Genomic DNA, 15,326 nt, shown 5'->3' on the forward strand with positions numbered 1-15,326 from the left:
ACACACACAGACAGACATACACACCAGAATGTGTTTCAATTAAAGATAAAAGCAGAGCAGGCTGAGAATTGAGATCATATTTATAATTCATGCAACTATTAATCCCAAAAGCAGGACACTTTTTAGACAAGCTCCACCCTGCTGTGCGTGGAGACCCCGTGCATACATGGAAAGATCGTTATTCTGTTTTAATATGTCATTCACAAGCCCGGGGGAATTGAGCAGTAATGTCAGACTGTGATGACAAGCTTGTCTGATTGAACACCATTTCATGTGGGTCTTCTAGCGGGCCCTTGGCTCAGGGGAGGTGGTTGCTCACTGTCCTCCTGCATAATGGATTCAAAAGGGAAGTGCTGGAGTCGGTAGAGTCTGTGAGGCTGTGACAGAGGTGATGTGCTAAATGGTGATGAGAGAAAAAGAGTGAGAGTGGGAGAGTGAGAGAGTGAGGAAGAAAGAAAGAATGAGAAAGAGAGAAAGAGAGAGAGAGAGAGAGAGAGAGAGAGAGAGAGGGGAAGGAGAATAGGATAGTGATGATGTGAGGACGACCTTGATGCTGTTCACATTTTGGGGTCAGATAATAAGAAGCAAACTGACATTAAAATTTTAAATGTGGATGACTGCATCAGGTGATGAAGAAGACGAAGAAGAGGAGTATGCATGTGTCCTTTGACACGCCATCAAAGGCCATATGCTCAGGCTTTCAGTAACATGCGCTGACACTTAAGAAGCTGTAGACGTGTCATAACGATGAGGCTTGGCCATTAGACCCATCGCATGAACTGCACATAATTAGCCACCAGCTCTACCACAGGGGGTGAGGTTAGTGGAGATATTAATCTAGTCCTCATCACCAATCCAGTGCGCTAATGAAGAACAGGGAGTGTGTGAGGACACATCAACCTGTCACAGCCCCGACGGGGGACACTGCTGAGAGACAGCCCCGACGACCGACACAACCAAGCTGTATCTGACTGAAAGAGGATGAGTGACTGAATATGAAGACATGTTGCATTCTGACAGCAGCACAGTGTCCTTATTAGTTAATAGTTAATGAGTATGACACCACATTCAGCAGTCACCTCACAGGCCAACATTCAGAGAGCTCATACAAACAGCACAGCACACACACATACATACATACAGAGAGCACATCTAAACTGCACACACACACACACACACACACATACATACAAAGAGCACACACACATACATACAGGGAGCACATCTAAACAGCACAGCACAGCACACATACATACAGAGAGCACATCTAAACAGCACAGCACACACACACATACATACAGAGAGCACATCTAAACAGCACAGCACACACACATACATACAGGGAGCACATCTAAACAGCACAGCACAGCACACATACATACAGAGAGCACATCTAAACAGCACACACACACACACACACATACATACAGAGAGCACACACAAACAGCACAGCACAGCACACATACATACAGAGAGCACATCTAAACAGCACACACACACACACACACATACATACAGAGAGCACACACAAACAGCACAGCACACACACATACATACAGGGAGCACATCTAAACAGCACACACACACACACATACATACAGAGAGCACATCTAAACAGCACAGCACACAGCACATACATACATAGCTGCATGGAAAGAAGACGGAGGGGAATTCCATAGGGCAGAAATAATATGGACACTAAATGACAAGCTTCGCTCATGTTATCATACCCATGGTTCACGTATCAATTCACACATAATCCATCATAGCTGAAAGGGCAGGCTGTATTTGAAGCCACTGATCAAAGTGTTCTGAACGCCTCTATGGGAGTGTTCCGTTGCAATGTCATTCCCCAAACGGCTGCGGTTTGGGAGGGTTTGCACAATTGGCACAAAACCTCGCTCATGGTGGAAAGCGATTGAAAAATGGAAATCCAGAAAGTGGAAATACAATAAGTCTTTAAGAAACAAATGGCATTCAGGTCCAGACTTGTTTTGCAGCCAATTATATAAAACTATTTTTTTTTTTAAATAATATGCCAATAGCCCACTAATCCTTTTGACAGAGCTGTGAAGTCAAAACTTCACTTCAACCTGGGGAGGCCCTGTGTAGACTGGATGTGAAAACATTAAAGATTAACTCCAAAACTTAATTGTGGCTAAACGCCGGCTGGCCCAAAGCATCTCCTGCGAGTCTGCAGGGGTCTCTGCTGCCTTTATGCAGCTGTGTCTGAAGAAGGGATTATCAGTAGGAAAACAGGAGGGCTAAGTAATGGCTGCAGACAGCAATATGGTTCATTAATCCTACAGTAAACAGAGTTAAAAAGCAACTTCTTGTCTTGAGTTCAGTAAACAACACTCGTACCTCACAAGCAAAAAGCCTCTATTGCTGCCATTCACATTCCACACCGCAGACATCTTTACATTTGAGGATTATTCAGAATGAATGGCAAACAAGCAACATCAAAGATCACACTGCAGAAATAATTAAAGGGGTTTGTATGTAAACATTGTGCTATAGCCTCCCAAGACATTCCTGGGCAGAACTGATTAATACAATCTTAATTGGATTTTATATAATATATAGACATGGCTCCTCAACCGGACTGGGCAGTAAACGTGGCCACAGTATTTAACTCAAAATAAGGCAACAAGAAAACGTCTACGTGCTTTTATTGGTATACACTGGTCTGGCTTCACTGTTATATTTGAAACTCAGCGCCTTCTCCCTGCAGTGCTCGGCTGCTCTGGGATCAGTGCTTCACTGAGTTTGAAGTCGCAGTTTCCCTCCTAGTGGCTCCGCCAGGACACAAGGGCCCTGTTGAATGTTTTATTGTCAACAGCACAACTCTGCTAAAGATCAAATAAGCTTTCAAATCAAACCGGCAGTAAAGATTTAAATAAACGATTTGTACACATTTCTGCGGAGTTCATTCAAGGTTCTGAACCAAACTGGACTCACATCAGAACAATAAAATATATTGATGTTATGAGCATAGGAAACTGCCGTCAGAGCCTCTGAGTCTAAAACTACATCATTCAGTATGCTGCCAGCGACATTTTACCTAAGGCGTCTTGCCTTTGACTAGAGTCTGAAGCCCATCCCTCTCTGCTTCCTCTGGTGGGAACATGAAGGTGCTGCAGAGAGGCAGTGGCCCCTGCCTGCTCATTACGGACAGAGGAGTATTTTAAACCCCTGCTGTTGCTGGTTGATAATTGATAAGGTGAACCGGCTGACTCTAGCCTGACTCGGAGTCTTCCAGCGAGGTCCCATAGCAACACACACACAGAGTGTTTTACAGCATGCTCTGAACTCCCTGCCAAGGTCCGCAACGCGATCCCACCGGGACGCTTTGCTAAGAGCGCAGTTTTGAAGTGGGCAGAATGAACGCTTTTGTGTCAAATGATGAAACGCTTCAGAAATATAAACGCTGATGAAATGGGCCGTACTAAAATAATGGAATTGGAATTCTTTTTTTGGCTGATGAAAAAAAAATATTTGCAAAAATAATTTTCTCTATATTTGATTTTTTTCTGTGTCCTGCCTTCCACCCAGTTCATTAGGCATAGAGGAAGTTGAGGGGGAGTTCTTTGGGTGGGGTAGCGCTGTGCTGTGCTGTGCCTCCTGTCCAGATGCTTTGTGTGGAAAGGCGTGGGAGGCTTGGTAATGAAAGTGAAGCCCCTGCAGGGTGTGTCACGCCGAGCCGGTCATTTAATCACTGGTGTCTTACACCTCATGAACTCTTCCTCCTGCACCTGCCGTGACTATAAACAGCCTTTCATCGATGGCCACCCATCTGCCTTTGCAACACGTTCACATACTTCTCAACTCCCTCCGATACAAACATCAATGAGACGGTGTGCCAGAGTGGTCATGGGGCCAATCAATTGACATGATCCCAAGTGGGATAAGATATTAATAAAACATGTTCTGATGGGACTAAGCATGAACATTTACATTATTGACAAAAAGGCCTCCATTTTGTCTAAGGTCCATTGACAATACAGTTGCCTCTTTGTAAAGGTTTATTATTATATATTAGTGCTGTCAATTGAACAAAAAACACTATTGTTTAATAGCATCTTTTAAACTCTGAACACAGACTTTCTCCTATGAACTACAGATATACAATAAAACCATCAAGGCCATTAAAAAAGACTATCAGCTTGAAAGCCGTATTTGTTATGTGTGTAGCACGTAAAGTGTAAAGGGACTTTTATTTTGAAACGGGGATTGGGATGAATACAGGGAGAAGAAGAGAAGAAGAGAAGAAGAGAAGAAGAGAAGAAGAGAGGGTCTTTTGAGGAGGGAGATACTTTGGAGGGTGCTAGCGCCTAGGTCAGCCAGTGGGTGGTTAGAATGCAGTGTGTAGCCCTTTGGGTTAGTCGAAGTGCTCAGTAAACTTGAAAGCTTGTGAATTAAACTAAGCTCCATGTCAGGTGGACGCTGGATGGCCCAAGATATTCCAACCATTATACATGCACTTACAGAAATAAGAAAACCCAGCATTAATTGTGAAATTTTTCTAAACGCATTAAATGTTTCAAATTGCGATTAATTGCTGTGTTGTACACACACACACACGTACACTGTGCACGCACATACAAATATATATATATATATATATATATATATATCTGTGTGTGGGTGTCAATCTTCCACTGAAAGTAGATGATATATATAGAAAGTCATATTTTTCATGAATATTCACAGTCTCACAGAAGCAAAACATTTTGAAACACCTCCACAGTTTCTCGCCTCAAAGTCAGTAAATGAGATAGATGACAGGCTGAAAGTGGCTGAAAGTGGGCATACTTGCTACTATCTTGTTTTGGGCGAGTCTCCTCCTGAGTTCAGACGTCTCGACCGGGGCAAACAGATGGCCCAGTCTTGCATGAGAAACCCGGTGCCTCACGTCCCCTCAATCAGACACCTACCTCCATTCAGTGTCCCTGAAGTGCAGGCCTGCAGCCAGTCGGACCAAGTTACCACCCTTTACATTTCTCATGTTATCAAAACTGACAGTGCAGTCTAGTGCAGAGATAGAATGCTAGTTGTTCCTTGTAGGACAACCTGTTCTATGACCCCCACTCTCCCTTTCATGGGGCTGCTTTTAGGCGATGCGAGCGTGGGCTGTCGAGAGGACATGGTGGTCTGCCGGAGGAAAACTAGAGTGGAATGGGGGGCCGGGATAAAGGCTTCAGCAGGAGCCGAGTAGTGACAGGTGCGGCCAAATCCCCTGAATATCCACCTCACTCCTGAGGCCGCGTCACGTCCAGGCACTAAATCTGCTGGCACAGAATCTTCTGCCTTGGTGCGGACATCTCCGCTAAGTCTGGTGCCTGCCTGTACTGTACTCTGTGCAGTATTTATACACGTATCACTTCCACAGCATGTTCCTGACTGATGGCACCATGTGTGTGCAGGATCTCCCTGGCTGTCTTCTACAATAGCAGTAGAGTATACAATGGGGTTGGATGAGCGAATATACTTTTCTTACTGAGAGGAGATTTGGAGGTGCTATACGACATCATGCTGCTCTGACTGTCACTGTGTGGCCTTGGACTGGAATGAAGAGATGAAGTTCCAATCCCAGTGCCAGATACCCATCCCACTAGACCGGCAGAAAGCCTCCAAATCTTAAGCAGTGTGTGCGCGCACACTCAGTCCATTTTTTAAACAGCACAGTCTCCATCTCAAGGGGCTACTACACAATTGTAGCTATGATAATTCAGATCATTTTCATGGCTGCCACAAACACCACTGAGAAGAGCAGAACTAATGATGCCACGGGATACATAATTACCTGGTAATGGCTTCATTCTCTGTGGAGTGATCTGTTCAAGATCCATTACGGGCAAATCTGTTTGCTCTTCTTCCGACTTTAATTTCACCCCGGAGGATCATTAAGGTGAGGTGACTACTCTAGAAACATGATGCCTGACCACACCATGCAAAAATGTGGTTGTAAAAACGGAAATGAGCTTATTGACAATAAGCCATTCACTGCTTTCATGTATTTAAAATCATATTCAAATCAATGGAACATTATATTTCAGATGTCAGTAGCGTGAGCTTCATTTTTAAACACACCAAAGTGAAAGGACTGTTTCATGTTCTGCTGCTGATGTTTCATGTTCCGCTGGCTCCTCCAGTATTCCCTGAGCTGTGTACACACTAACTCAGATCCCTGTGTGAGTTCTTACGTGAACACGGAGTTCACTGAGGTGGTGCACTTCATCATCACGGGGCTTCATTTATCAAACTCTCCTCCAAGCCCTCAGCCGCCACATGACAGCACACTGATAAAATGACTGCGAGTTAGCTGGGATGATTTGCCCCCGGGTGATGACGGCAGAAGTTGTTAAAAGAAAAAGGGTGATGTGATGATTAGAGCGATGTGGTGTGTTGCCGCGGCGAGGAACAGAGCAATCACCAGCGGGCCGTCTCTCGGCCACCCCGGCTCTGCCGAGGAGGAGAGGGGCTCTGCCGTAATGGGGCCAGCCCGTGCACCTCATTACCGTATTGACAGATATGAAGTGTGGCCGAGTGTTAATAGTGTGGCCGCTCGTCGCCTACTGAAGATGAGATAACGAGAGATCAGAGGGGTGAGCTCCTCCGCAAAACACTCTGATTAAAACAATGCAAGCGCCTTGGCATGAAAAGGATATGATTCAATTATATTTCTGTGTGCTTTGGTGCTTCAGTCCACATGTCTGCCAGTCATTCATTAACTATTTGCACAGTTTGTTACTGTATGGAAGTCATTTGGATATAAATGTTTGTAAGTGGAGTTAAAATGTTGGAAATAGTGAACACCACCTCACTTTCATATTGTGTTGATTGGGCATTAAACGCATTACTGGAGTCTAAATGCGAGGCACACTGTTAAATATTTCCTGTAAAAACGACAGTAAGTTACTGGCAGCTGCTGGCCAGTAACGTATAGATCTTTTCTAGTATTTCATCGACATAGTATTCACAGTAACAAGAAGACTGCTGTAAAAAAGTTATTATCTCCAGTGAATAAACACTTTGACTTGACTTTACTTGAATTACCAGAAGAAAGTCAACAGTAAGTCAGTTTTTTAGCACTGTTTATGCTTTTAAATCTACATTAGAGATAAGGCTACTGTAAAGACAAACAGCAGTATCTTACTGGCAGCAATTGGCCAGTGAATTATTCTAATGTTGTTTTATAAGGATCTACTGTTTAACATATTAAAGTAACAATAACGCTAATGTAATTACAGACAGGCTGAAATAGTTGGACCACCCAGTGGTTGGTTCTCAGTGCACTCGACTCAGGGACACGGGAGCTGTAGTGTGGCTGGTATCAGAACCAGTGTTTGGGTTTACAGTGCACTCGACTCAGGGACACGGGAGCTGTAGTGTGGCTGGGATGGATCAGAACCAGTGTTTGGGTTTACAGTGCACTCGACTCAGGGACACGGGAGCTGTAGTGTGGCTGGGAGCAGAACCAGTGTTTGGGTTTACAGTGCAACTTTATCTGTAAGTCTGGAGTGTGTTTACTGTGCCACCAATGCCTCAAACAAGGCTTGAATTACGGCAAATCACAACTGCATTATGGGAAAATGAAAAGGCACTGTTATGGACATCAATGTTTTGCGTGATTAGCATAATAATGATTCAAAATAACAATAAACGGAAATGTGAGCAGTGTAGTTTCTTTGGGATGTAAATTGTACATATCTTACACCTGTACACACACTAGCACCTAACCAGCATTATCTCTGAATTAAGCATGTAAGAAACTGGAGGTGCAAATAGATGCTAAAACAGTGAGCAATAAGCTCAGATTCAGAAGATTTACTGACAGACTAACATTAACATATGGGATACTGTCATTGACACTGCCACAATTTCTCAGTTTCTCAGCAGGCGGCCGCGAATCAAATCAACAACATTTAGTCTGTAACACCAAACTACAGAGATACTCGATTTTTGAACCTTTAAATTACATGTTTATACGTCCCTAAGTGGATCTCATCAATCATGCAGGCAGAAAAAGAGCTTCCCATATTTATAAATCTAAATAGAGTTAGAAAAGCAACTCCTAATGTTTTTTATGGCTATTTTTGAGTGGTTTAGCCGACAGTGATAATTATGCCGGAGGAATCTGCAGAATCTCCATTACATAATGACCTGGCCGCGGCTAAAATAAATAAACGCTCACCGCAGTAGAAGTGGATGTGCTTCAATGAGGCTGTGCCAAGGAAACAAAACTGGAGCGCTGAGCCAATCACACACACTGGCAGCCATTAGACTTAATATATCCCCTAGCAACCGCCATCGCCAGGCACAATACGTGAGATTAGTCCAAATAACTGTCAATTCTGACTCTCAACAAACAACAAAACAACAAACAAATCAAAGAAAATCAAATATCTGAGGTTCCGTGTAATGACACAGACACAGGGATGGTGTAAAAGGCGGCCTGAAAAGCACATAAATATCACTCACCAATGCGGAGGAAGCGTGTGCTTCCACACACACCCTCTGCCCGCTTGCTTTCAGCGGAGGATGCTGCTGCTGCTGCTGCTGTGTGCCGTTTCTCAGCAGGGCAAACGCAATCAACAAGCAGGCACAATTAATTTCCCCCTGCACAACTCAGTTAGGACTGCAGGCACATCCACTCATGGCTTCATACTAATTGCCCCAGGGGTATCACATGGCTGAGGGAACCCTACCAGTGAGGCCATTGCAGGACCGTCTTGGATTTCAATGGTGCACTAACACGACGCTTCCTCCTTACTAATGTGAACAACATCTTCGGCTTCAGCTACTTTACCTAACTAATATGTAACATACTTTTATATTATATCTGTGTCAATATTCATTAAGTTGTATAACAGCTCACAAACGTACCATATTAAAGCTCACCATTAAAGAACGAATATAGAAATAGCATTCCAAATGAGATGCTACAGGGTGGGCAACAGCCTGGACCACCACAGAATTCTCTTTCCAGCTGGCAGAAATCAAAGCCACCACAGGCAGCAATCCCCCAGAAGGCGAAACGTCCCAGCAGGCGCAGGTCTGGGCTCAGTGGGGGTGGGGAGTGAGAGGTGAGATGGTCTGTGAGGGCCACGGCGAGTGGGAGGTCTGGGATCTGTGTGGGTGGGGAGTGAGAGGTGAGAGGGTCTGTGAGGGCCGCGCCGATTGGGAGGGTGGAGGTCTGGGGGTAGGTGGGGGTGGGGAGTGAGAGGGTCTGTGAGGGCCGCGCCGATTGGGAGGGTGGAGGTCTGGGGGTAGGTGGGGGTGGGGAGTGAGAGGGTCTGTGAGGGCCGCGGCGAGTGGGAGGGTGGAGGCGGCGCTCCTCCCTCAGGTAACCCGGGGTGATGAGTGCAGCCCCACGCTGTGATCACAAGCGACCGCGCGCATGTCTGTCCCACTCCCCATGCTAATGCCTCATCAAAGCCTCTCAGCAGAGGCCTGGAAACATGTGTCTCTCACACTCAGGATATACACTACAAATTCTCATTCACATACTATTCTCATTTGTAGTTCCACGTTGGTGGAACGAACTGCCTAATACTACCAGAGCAGGGGCGTCCCTCTCTACCTTCAAGAAGCTTTTGAAGACCTAACTCTTCAGAGAGCACCTCCCTTCCTAACTGGCACCTTGACTAGCGCTTAACTTGCACTTCAGCAGTTACATTCCTGCACTTCTTTTTCCTTTCTAGGTTGTTTTTCTAATTCTTATGTAAAGTAGTATTTATTGTTACACCATGTTTTTTATTGCTCTTAGCTTGACTGTTCTCTCCCTTGTACGTCGCTTTGGACAAAAGCGTCTGCTAAATGACTAAATGTAAATGTAAATGTACACTCCAATACAAAAAGAGGAAAAGACAAGTAAGGAGCAACAGGAAGTGGAAAAAATCATGTCAATATCATGAAGAGGGAAAATGGGTAGGACCTGAGGTGGAGTCAGCTAACTGCCTCAGTATGAAAGAGGGGGTGAGGAGGAGAGAGGAGGAGGAGGAGAGGAGAGGAGAGGAGGAGGAGGAGGAGGAGGAGAGGAGAGGAGCTGGTGGTGAGATGGAGAGGGGAGGGTGGTGGGGAGAGGAGAGAAGAATAACGTGTCAGAAATGAAGATAATTTAATTAAATGTGACTGCTGCTGGGAGAACCACTCAGAAATGGTGAATAATGATGTGGTCACAGATACTCAAGGCTGCTCAAGGTAAAGACTGTGCTGAGGAAAAGGGTATAAAGAAGACTGGGAGGTAAACACCAGCTAAACTGACAACACATTCTGTTCTGAAAAAAGAGTCATGATATGTGAAATCCAATAATAAACCAAACAGAACAAAAGAAGAACACAGGCGTATTGTAGGTAACTGCATTTTCAGACAGACTGCTACAAAGGATATCAAACCAAATGTTCTTTAAATATAATGTTTTGTTGTTGTTTTTCTTTTTTGTGTCTTGTGGCACGGCTAAATCTTTCACTGATCGGGTAAGGAGAGACAGTGAAAAAAACACCTGAAGCGGAATCAACTTCAAAATCCTCACAAAAGACGAAAGCCCCAACGCTCCAAGACCCAGAATGCACTGCACTGCCTATGGGTGGTCACAGCTAATGCCCTCATTCCCTCTCCACCATGCCATGGCTGGTCCAGAAACAGCCCCTCGCGTCACACAGCCACTCCCCACTGGCTAATTGCCCACTTATTCATGAGCGAACGTCAGGCCTGCCTCAGTGGACTGTGTGTGCCGACAGCAGCGTAGCCCCGCCGTGCCGTGCCGTGCCACGCCGCACGCTCCCTCCAGCAGTGGCACACTGGGTCAGTGTGGAGATTGGCTGCTGTCCTCTAGGAGTTGACTCCATTAGTGAGCACTATCAGGTCCTCACTGGCACATTGGATGTTAGAGTTGGGGGGTGTGGGGGGTATGGGGAGGGTGTTACATACTGTATGCACTCTGTCTCCAGAGAGGAGTCCTCTCGCCCAGTACAAACTGCTGTGCATACAAAAAAAAAATCAATCTTGTTAACCTCAATATTGATATAAGTGTATATCTGTTGACATGTACAGTGGTGGGAGCACAGAGCCATGTTCAGGCAGAGAATGGGGAACTGCATAACAGAGCATTCCAAGGACACAAGGATGGGGCCTCAGAGCGTAAAGGAGTGAATGACAGACTGAACTCAAATAAGGAAGTGATGGAGCTTACGCTTTGTTGCATTGTCCTCCACACAATCCTCTGGCAAGCAGCGTGGAAGAAAGAGACAGGCATTTTACTGACAATGTATCTCTACAGCACAAAGAACAGAACAAATAACAGACAGAGAGAGGGAAAAAAGAGACGGAAAGAAGAGGAGAGGTGTGTGTGTGTGTGTCTGTGTGTGTGACAGAGAAAAAATGTGTGCACAATATGCTCTGTAATAAACCTTTCAAAGAAACTGCTCTATATAGGCAATTAATGACCTCATTTTCACATCTAACTGCTGGTCTATTATCTCCTATCGCATACTCCATCAGCCAACGCTAACAAGTGCCTGCCTTTGTTCAGCAAACATTTCACAATATTTTCTCAGTTGTTCCTAAACATTGACGATGTAATCACTGCTGGCATTGCCACATGAATTTTGATTGAAGGCAAGATATTTCAGGGAGATAGATGGGCTTTTTAAAGGCATAATTTTAAAATGACCTCACTTCTGACTCTCATATCTCTCCCTGCTATATTCAGAGCAGGCTGAGCACCCAGGCTCCTGTGATAATCCTTAATGAGAACTGTCCCTCATCTGAATTGGGCTGTCAGATCCACGTTACCCACAGCCAAGCTCCAAGTTGAGCATCAAGGTTGTTTGAGGTCAAGCTGCAGAGAACTTCTAAATCTGTGAATTCAAGGCGGCTACTGGGGATCGGCGGGGCCAACTAGCAAACACGATGAACGAGGTCTACCCTCGCCTGCTCCTGCTCCTGCTCCTCCTGCCTCTCCCACTCCTACCAGAATGTTTGCTGTACACAAGATGACTCTCTTTTGTTGACTTCAAACACCATTGTGTTTGTAAGACAAACAGCCCTGATCCGCCAGAGACGACGGGAGCACCTATCTCCCTGTCGTCCCGGGAGGAGCTGCCAATTTGTTAACAAACACAAATCAATAAAGGAGCCTGACCAGAAGACAAAAACAAAGAATTAATTTCCGGCACTGGAGGGGCCCAGCGACTGGAACTCATAAGCTTTAATCAACAATGTCAAGTCCGGGTATGACAAATTATGTTTACAGTCGGGCGGTGTCATTTCAGCTGCTCCTGACTCCCTTACCAATCTGTCCAGGCTGGTGCCAGCCGCTGTGGTGGGGTGCTCCTCGGGGCTGTAGGGCCTGAAGCGGGCGTTGAACACATCCGAGATGCCACGGGCAGACCTGCCCATTCCTGAGGGCTTGGGTTGACCGCATCCTTGAAAAACCTGTAATTATGAGAGAGAAATGTGTCCCACTGTTGTTCTGCAGGGAAGGGCTAGAATTACTTGTGACTAAGAGAGGAAACGAAAACAATATGCCGTTCCAGTATGTTAAGAACTTGCCGTTTACCCCAAGATATTCCCAAACATGGAGGATACTTAAAGCTCAACGTCACATGAACTGAACCGTGGCTGTAATACTTTATGTTGGGATCTGCCTAACCACATGTCATTTTACGGCTTTAAATTATGGGAGACACTGTGCTCCTGGTATGCCGTACACGTAGGCAAAACTCTATTCCAACATAATGCTTTCCGTATTATAAGCAACCACTTGGCAGATCCAATTTAGACCGGACTTCTGCCAAACCAGCAACATGTGAACATGAGAATCTCCTCATGGGCACTTTGAATTTCTGACCCCCTTTGAGTAGCAACAATTTGTGGGTAAAAGAAAATGCAGTGTAAGACAGGAAGCCTATTAACTACTGTGAACAGGGCCTGGATACTCCCACCAGTAGCAAGCATGTAATCCAAAATGCATAGCTATAATAGGTATAATTGAGCTCAGGTTTCAAGGGCACTTGGGCTTAGCATGTGGGTGATTGCACCCAGGGTCTGTGTAAAACACACACACACACACACACACACACACACACACACACACACACACACACACACACTTGAAGAAGTCAAACATTTAGAGCAGAGGCTAAATGTGTCCCATATTAAGTCTGTGCCAAAATGTGCTGGACATACTCTGTGGGTGATTTCTACAGTGTTATCTTGCATATTCATGATGGCTTCTGAGATCTTGACATCGATCGGCTCCATTACAGACTCAATGTTGAAGGGTCCTTCCAGCCTCTCAGTCACCAGCAACATGGCATCTGTCACAACAGAGGGAGGGAGAGAGAGAGGGAGGGAGAGAGAGAGGGGGACAGGGAGGGAGAAAGGGACAGAGAGAGAAAGTTTTCAGCAGACAGTATATAATAATAATAATAATAATTCATTTTATTTGTAACGCACTCTTCATTCAGAGACACTAACAGGACAAGAGTCTGACACTAGAGGATATATCACATCTCTTTGGCTACAGAGACAAACAGGACAAGAGTCTGACACTAGAGGATAGATCACATCTCTTTGGCTACAGAGACAAACAGGACAAGAGTCTGACACTAGATCACATCTCTTTGGCTACAGAGACAAACAGGACAAGAGTCTGACACTAGAGGATATATCACATCTCTTTGGCTACAGAGACAAACAGGACAAGAGTCTGACACTAGAGGATATATCACATCTCTTTGGCTACAGAGACAAACAGGACAAGAGTCTGACACTAGATCACATCTCTTTGGCTACAGAGACAAACAGGACAAGAGTCTGACACTAGAAGATAGATCACATCTCTTTGGCTACAGAGACAAACAGGACAAGAGTCTGACTAGATCACATCTCTTTGGCTACAGAGACAAACAGGACAAGAGTCTGACACTAGAAGATAGATCACATCTCTTTGGCGTGCCAGCAGTGTCATCTTCATCTTCATCAGTTTCTTCTATTCTACCTGTCACCTTGAGATGCAAGCATGTTCAAAAATCTGTGATCTGTTTCTATCTGAAAGTAACTTTTTTCAGCAGAGCACAGATGGCGATGCCATTCTAGGAATAGGAAGTGAATACATTAAACCACCACATACAGTACATGAATTTAACAACTTTTTAAACAGTTCCCTCGGTGACCCCACCAGTGGAAAGCAGCTTTCTATTTTTAACACAAATGTTCATTTCACACTTTCACACTTTATTGCTGTATAGGACAGAATATGAATGTGCAAATTAAACAGTCACTAAAATGTCTAATGTAAGACATGACATTGATTTACTTTGGAATTGAATCTGGGGCTCATGTTTAACCACAATGAAATGTGTTATTTTTTTTTTTTAAAACATTCCTTAGCATTTCAATTCCCATTTCCACTTAATATGAAGAGCACTGATAACTGGTATGGATATCTTTGGGGCGGGGCAGGGCAGGGCAGGGCAGGGCAGTGCAGGCCTTTAAATAGAAATGCATCCTTGGAGGTTAACTTGTGTTGGGGAGGTGGGCAGGCAAACAGCTTGGCACGGGCATCTACAGCACAGTTCTATTTCCTCTCAATTATGCTGAGCTTTTGAAGAGATCTCCCACTCCGTTTACACTCACACTGCAGCGCAAGACGGAACAAAAGCCCCATGACGCTCTCTGAGATCTCTGTGACACAACATCAAGAAGCAGAGAAAAAAGGCTCTCTCAGAATATAACAGACGCTGAGGACATTCAAACCCACTTTAGTCAAAATGTTGCAACCATTTTGACTGGACCATCTCTCTCAAAACAAAACAGATAAATTCAAGACCATTTATAGTCGAAGTTTTAAATGCAATACTATGTGGAAAAAATAAAATGAAGTTTTGTGTATTATCCAAAGCATTTCTCTCGCAGAGCCCTCAGAAGAGGAGAGCTATGTTCAAAACCAAGCTGGATTCAGTCCTCTCGAGCCAGTAAGGGTCAATAGAGGAGAAAGTTGGACAAATGGAAAACGTTATCAGATGGGCAACACAGCATGTGCAAGCAGGAGAACAGTCTTCAAACTGTGCCACACTTATTGAACAGGGTGGGAGGGGCAGAGAGAGAGAAAGAGAGAGAGAGAAAGAGAGAGAGAGAGCAGGATGAAGAGACAGGAAAGGGGAGATGATGCATGAGGGAGATTAAAGAAGAGAAGTAGGAAAAACAGAGAGGAGAGAGGAAAAGAAATGCATACGGGTGGGGGCACAGCGTTTAGGGGTCAAGTTAGATCAGCGATGCTCACTGCAGTCGTGCAGCAGGGACACCCTAGCTTCCC

At 44.9% G+C, this 15,326-nt stretch overlaps 1 protein-coding gene across 2 annotated transcripts in view; it reads right to left on the reverse strand.

Annotated features, from left to right (window-relative positions):
* Nucleotides 1–15,326, reverse strand: part of LOC105898111 (glypican-6-like) — a 55,284-nt gene that overhangs the window by 6,922 nt on the left and 33,036 nt on the right. Inside the window, exons 5-7 of one of the 2 annotated variants that reach the window (XM_031560395.2) lie at nt 13,196–13,326; nt 12,299–12,442; nt 11,199–11,228 (exon numbers count right to left, since the gene is read on the reverse strand). In XM_031560395.2, the coding sequence (XP_031416255.1) occupies nt 11,199–11,228; nt 12,299–12,442; nt 13,196–13,326 (305 nt within the window). The remainder of the gene's footprint in view (nt 1–11,198; nt 11,229–12,298; nt 12,443–13,195; nt 13,327–15,326) is intronic. The other variant, XM_031560398.2, reaches the window with a different exon arrangement.

The sequence above is a fragment of the Clupea harengus genome, chromosome 2, assembly GCF_900700415.2.
Source record: "Clupea harengus chromosome 2, Ch_v2.0.2, whole genome shotgun sequence".
Taxonomy (NCBI): Eukaryota; Metazoa; Chordata; class Actinopteri; order Clupeiformes; family Clupeidae; genus Clupea; species Clupea harengus.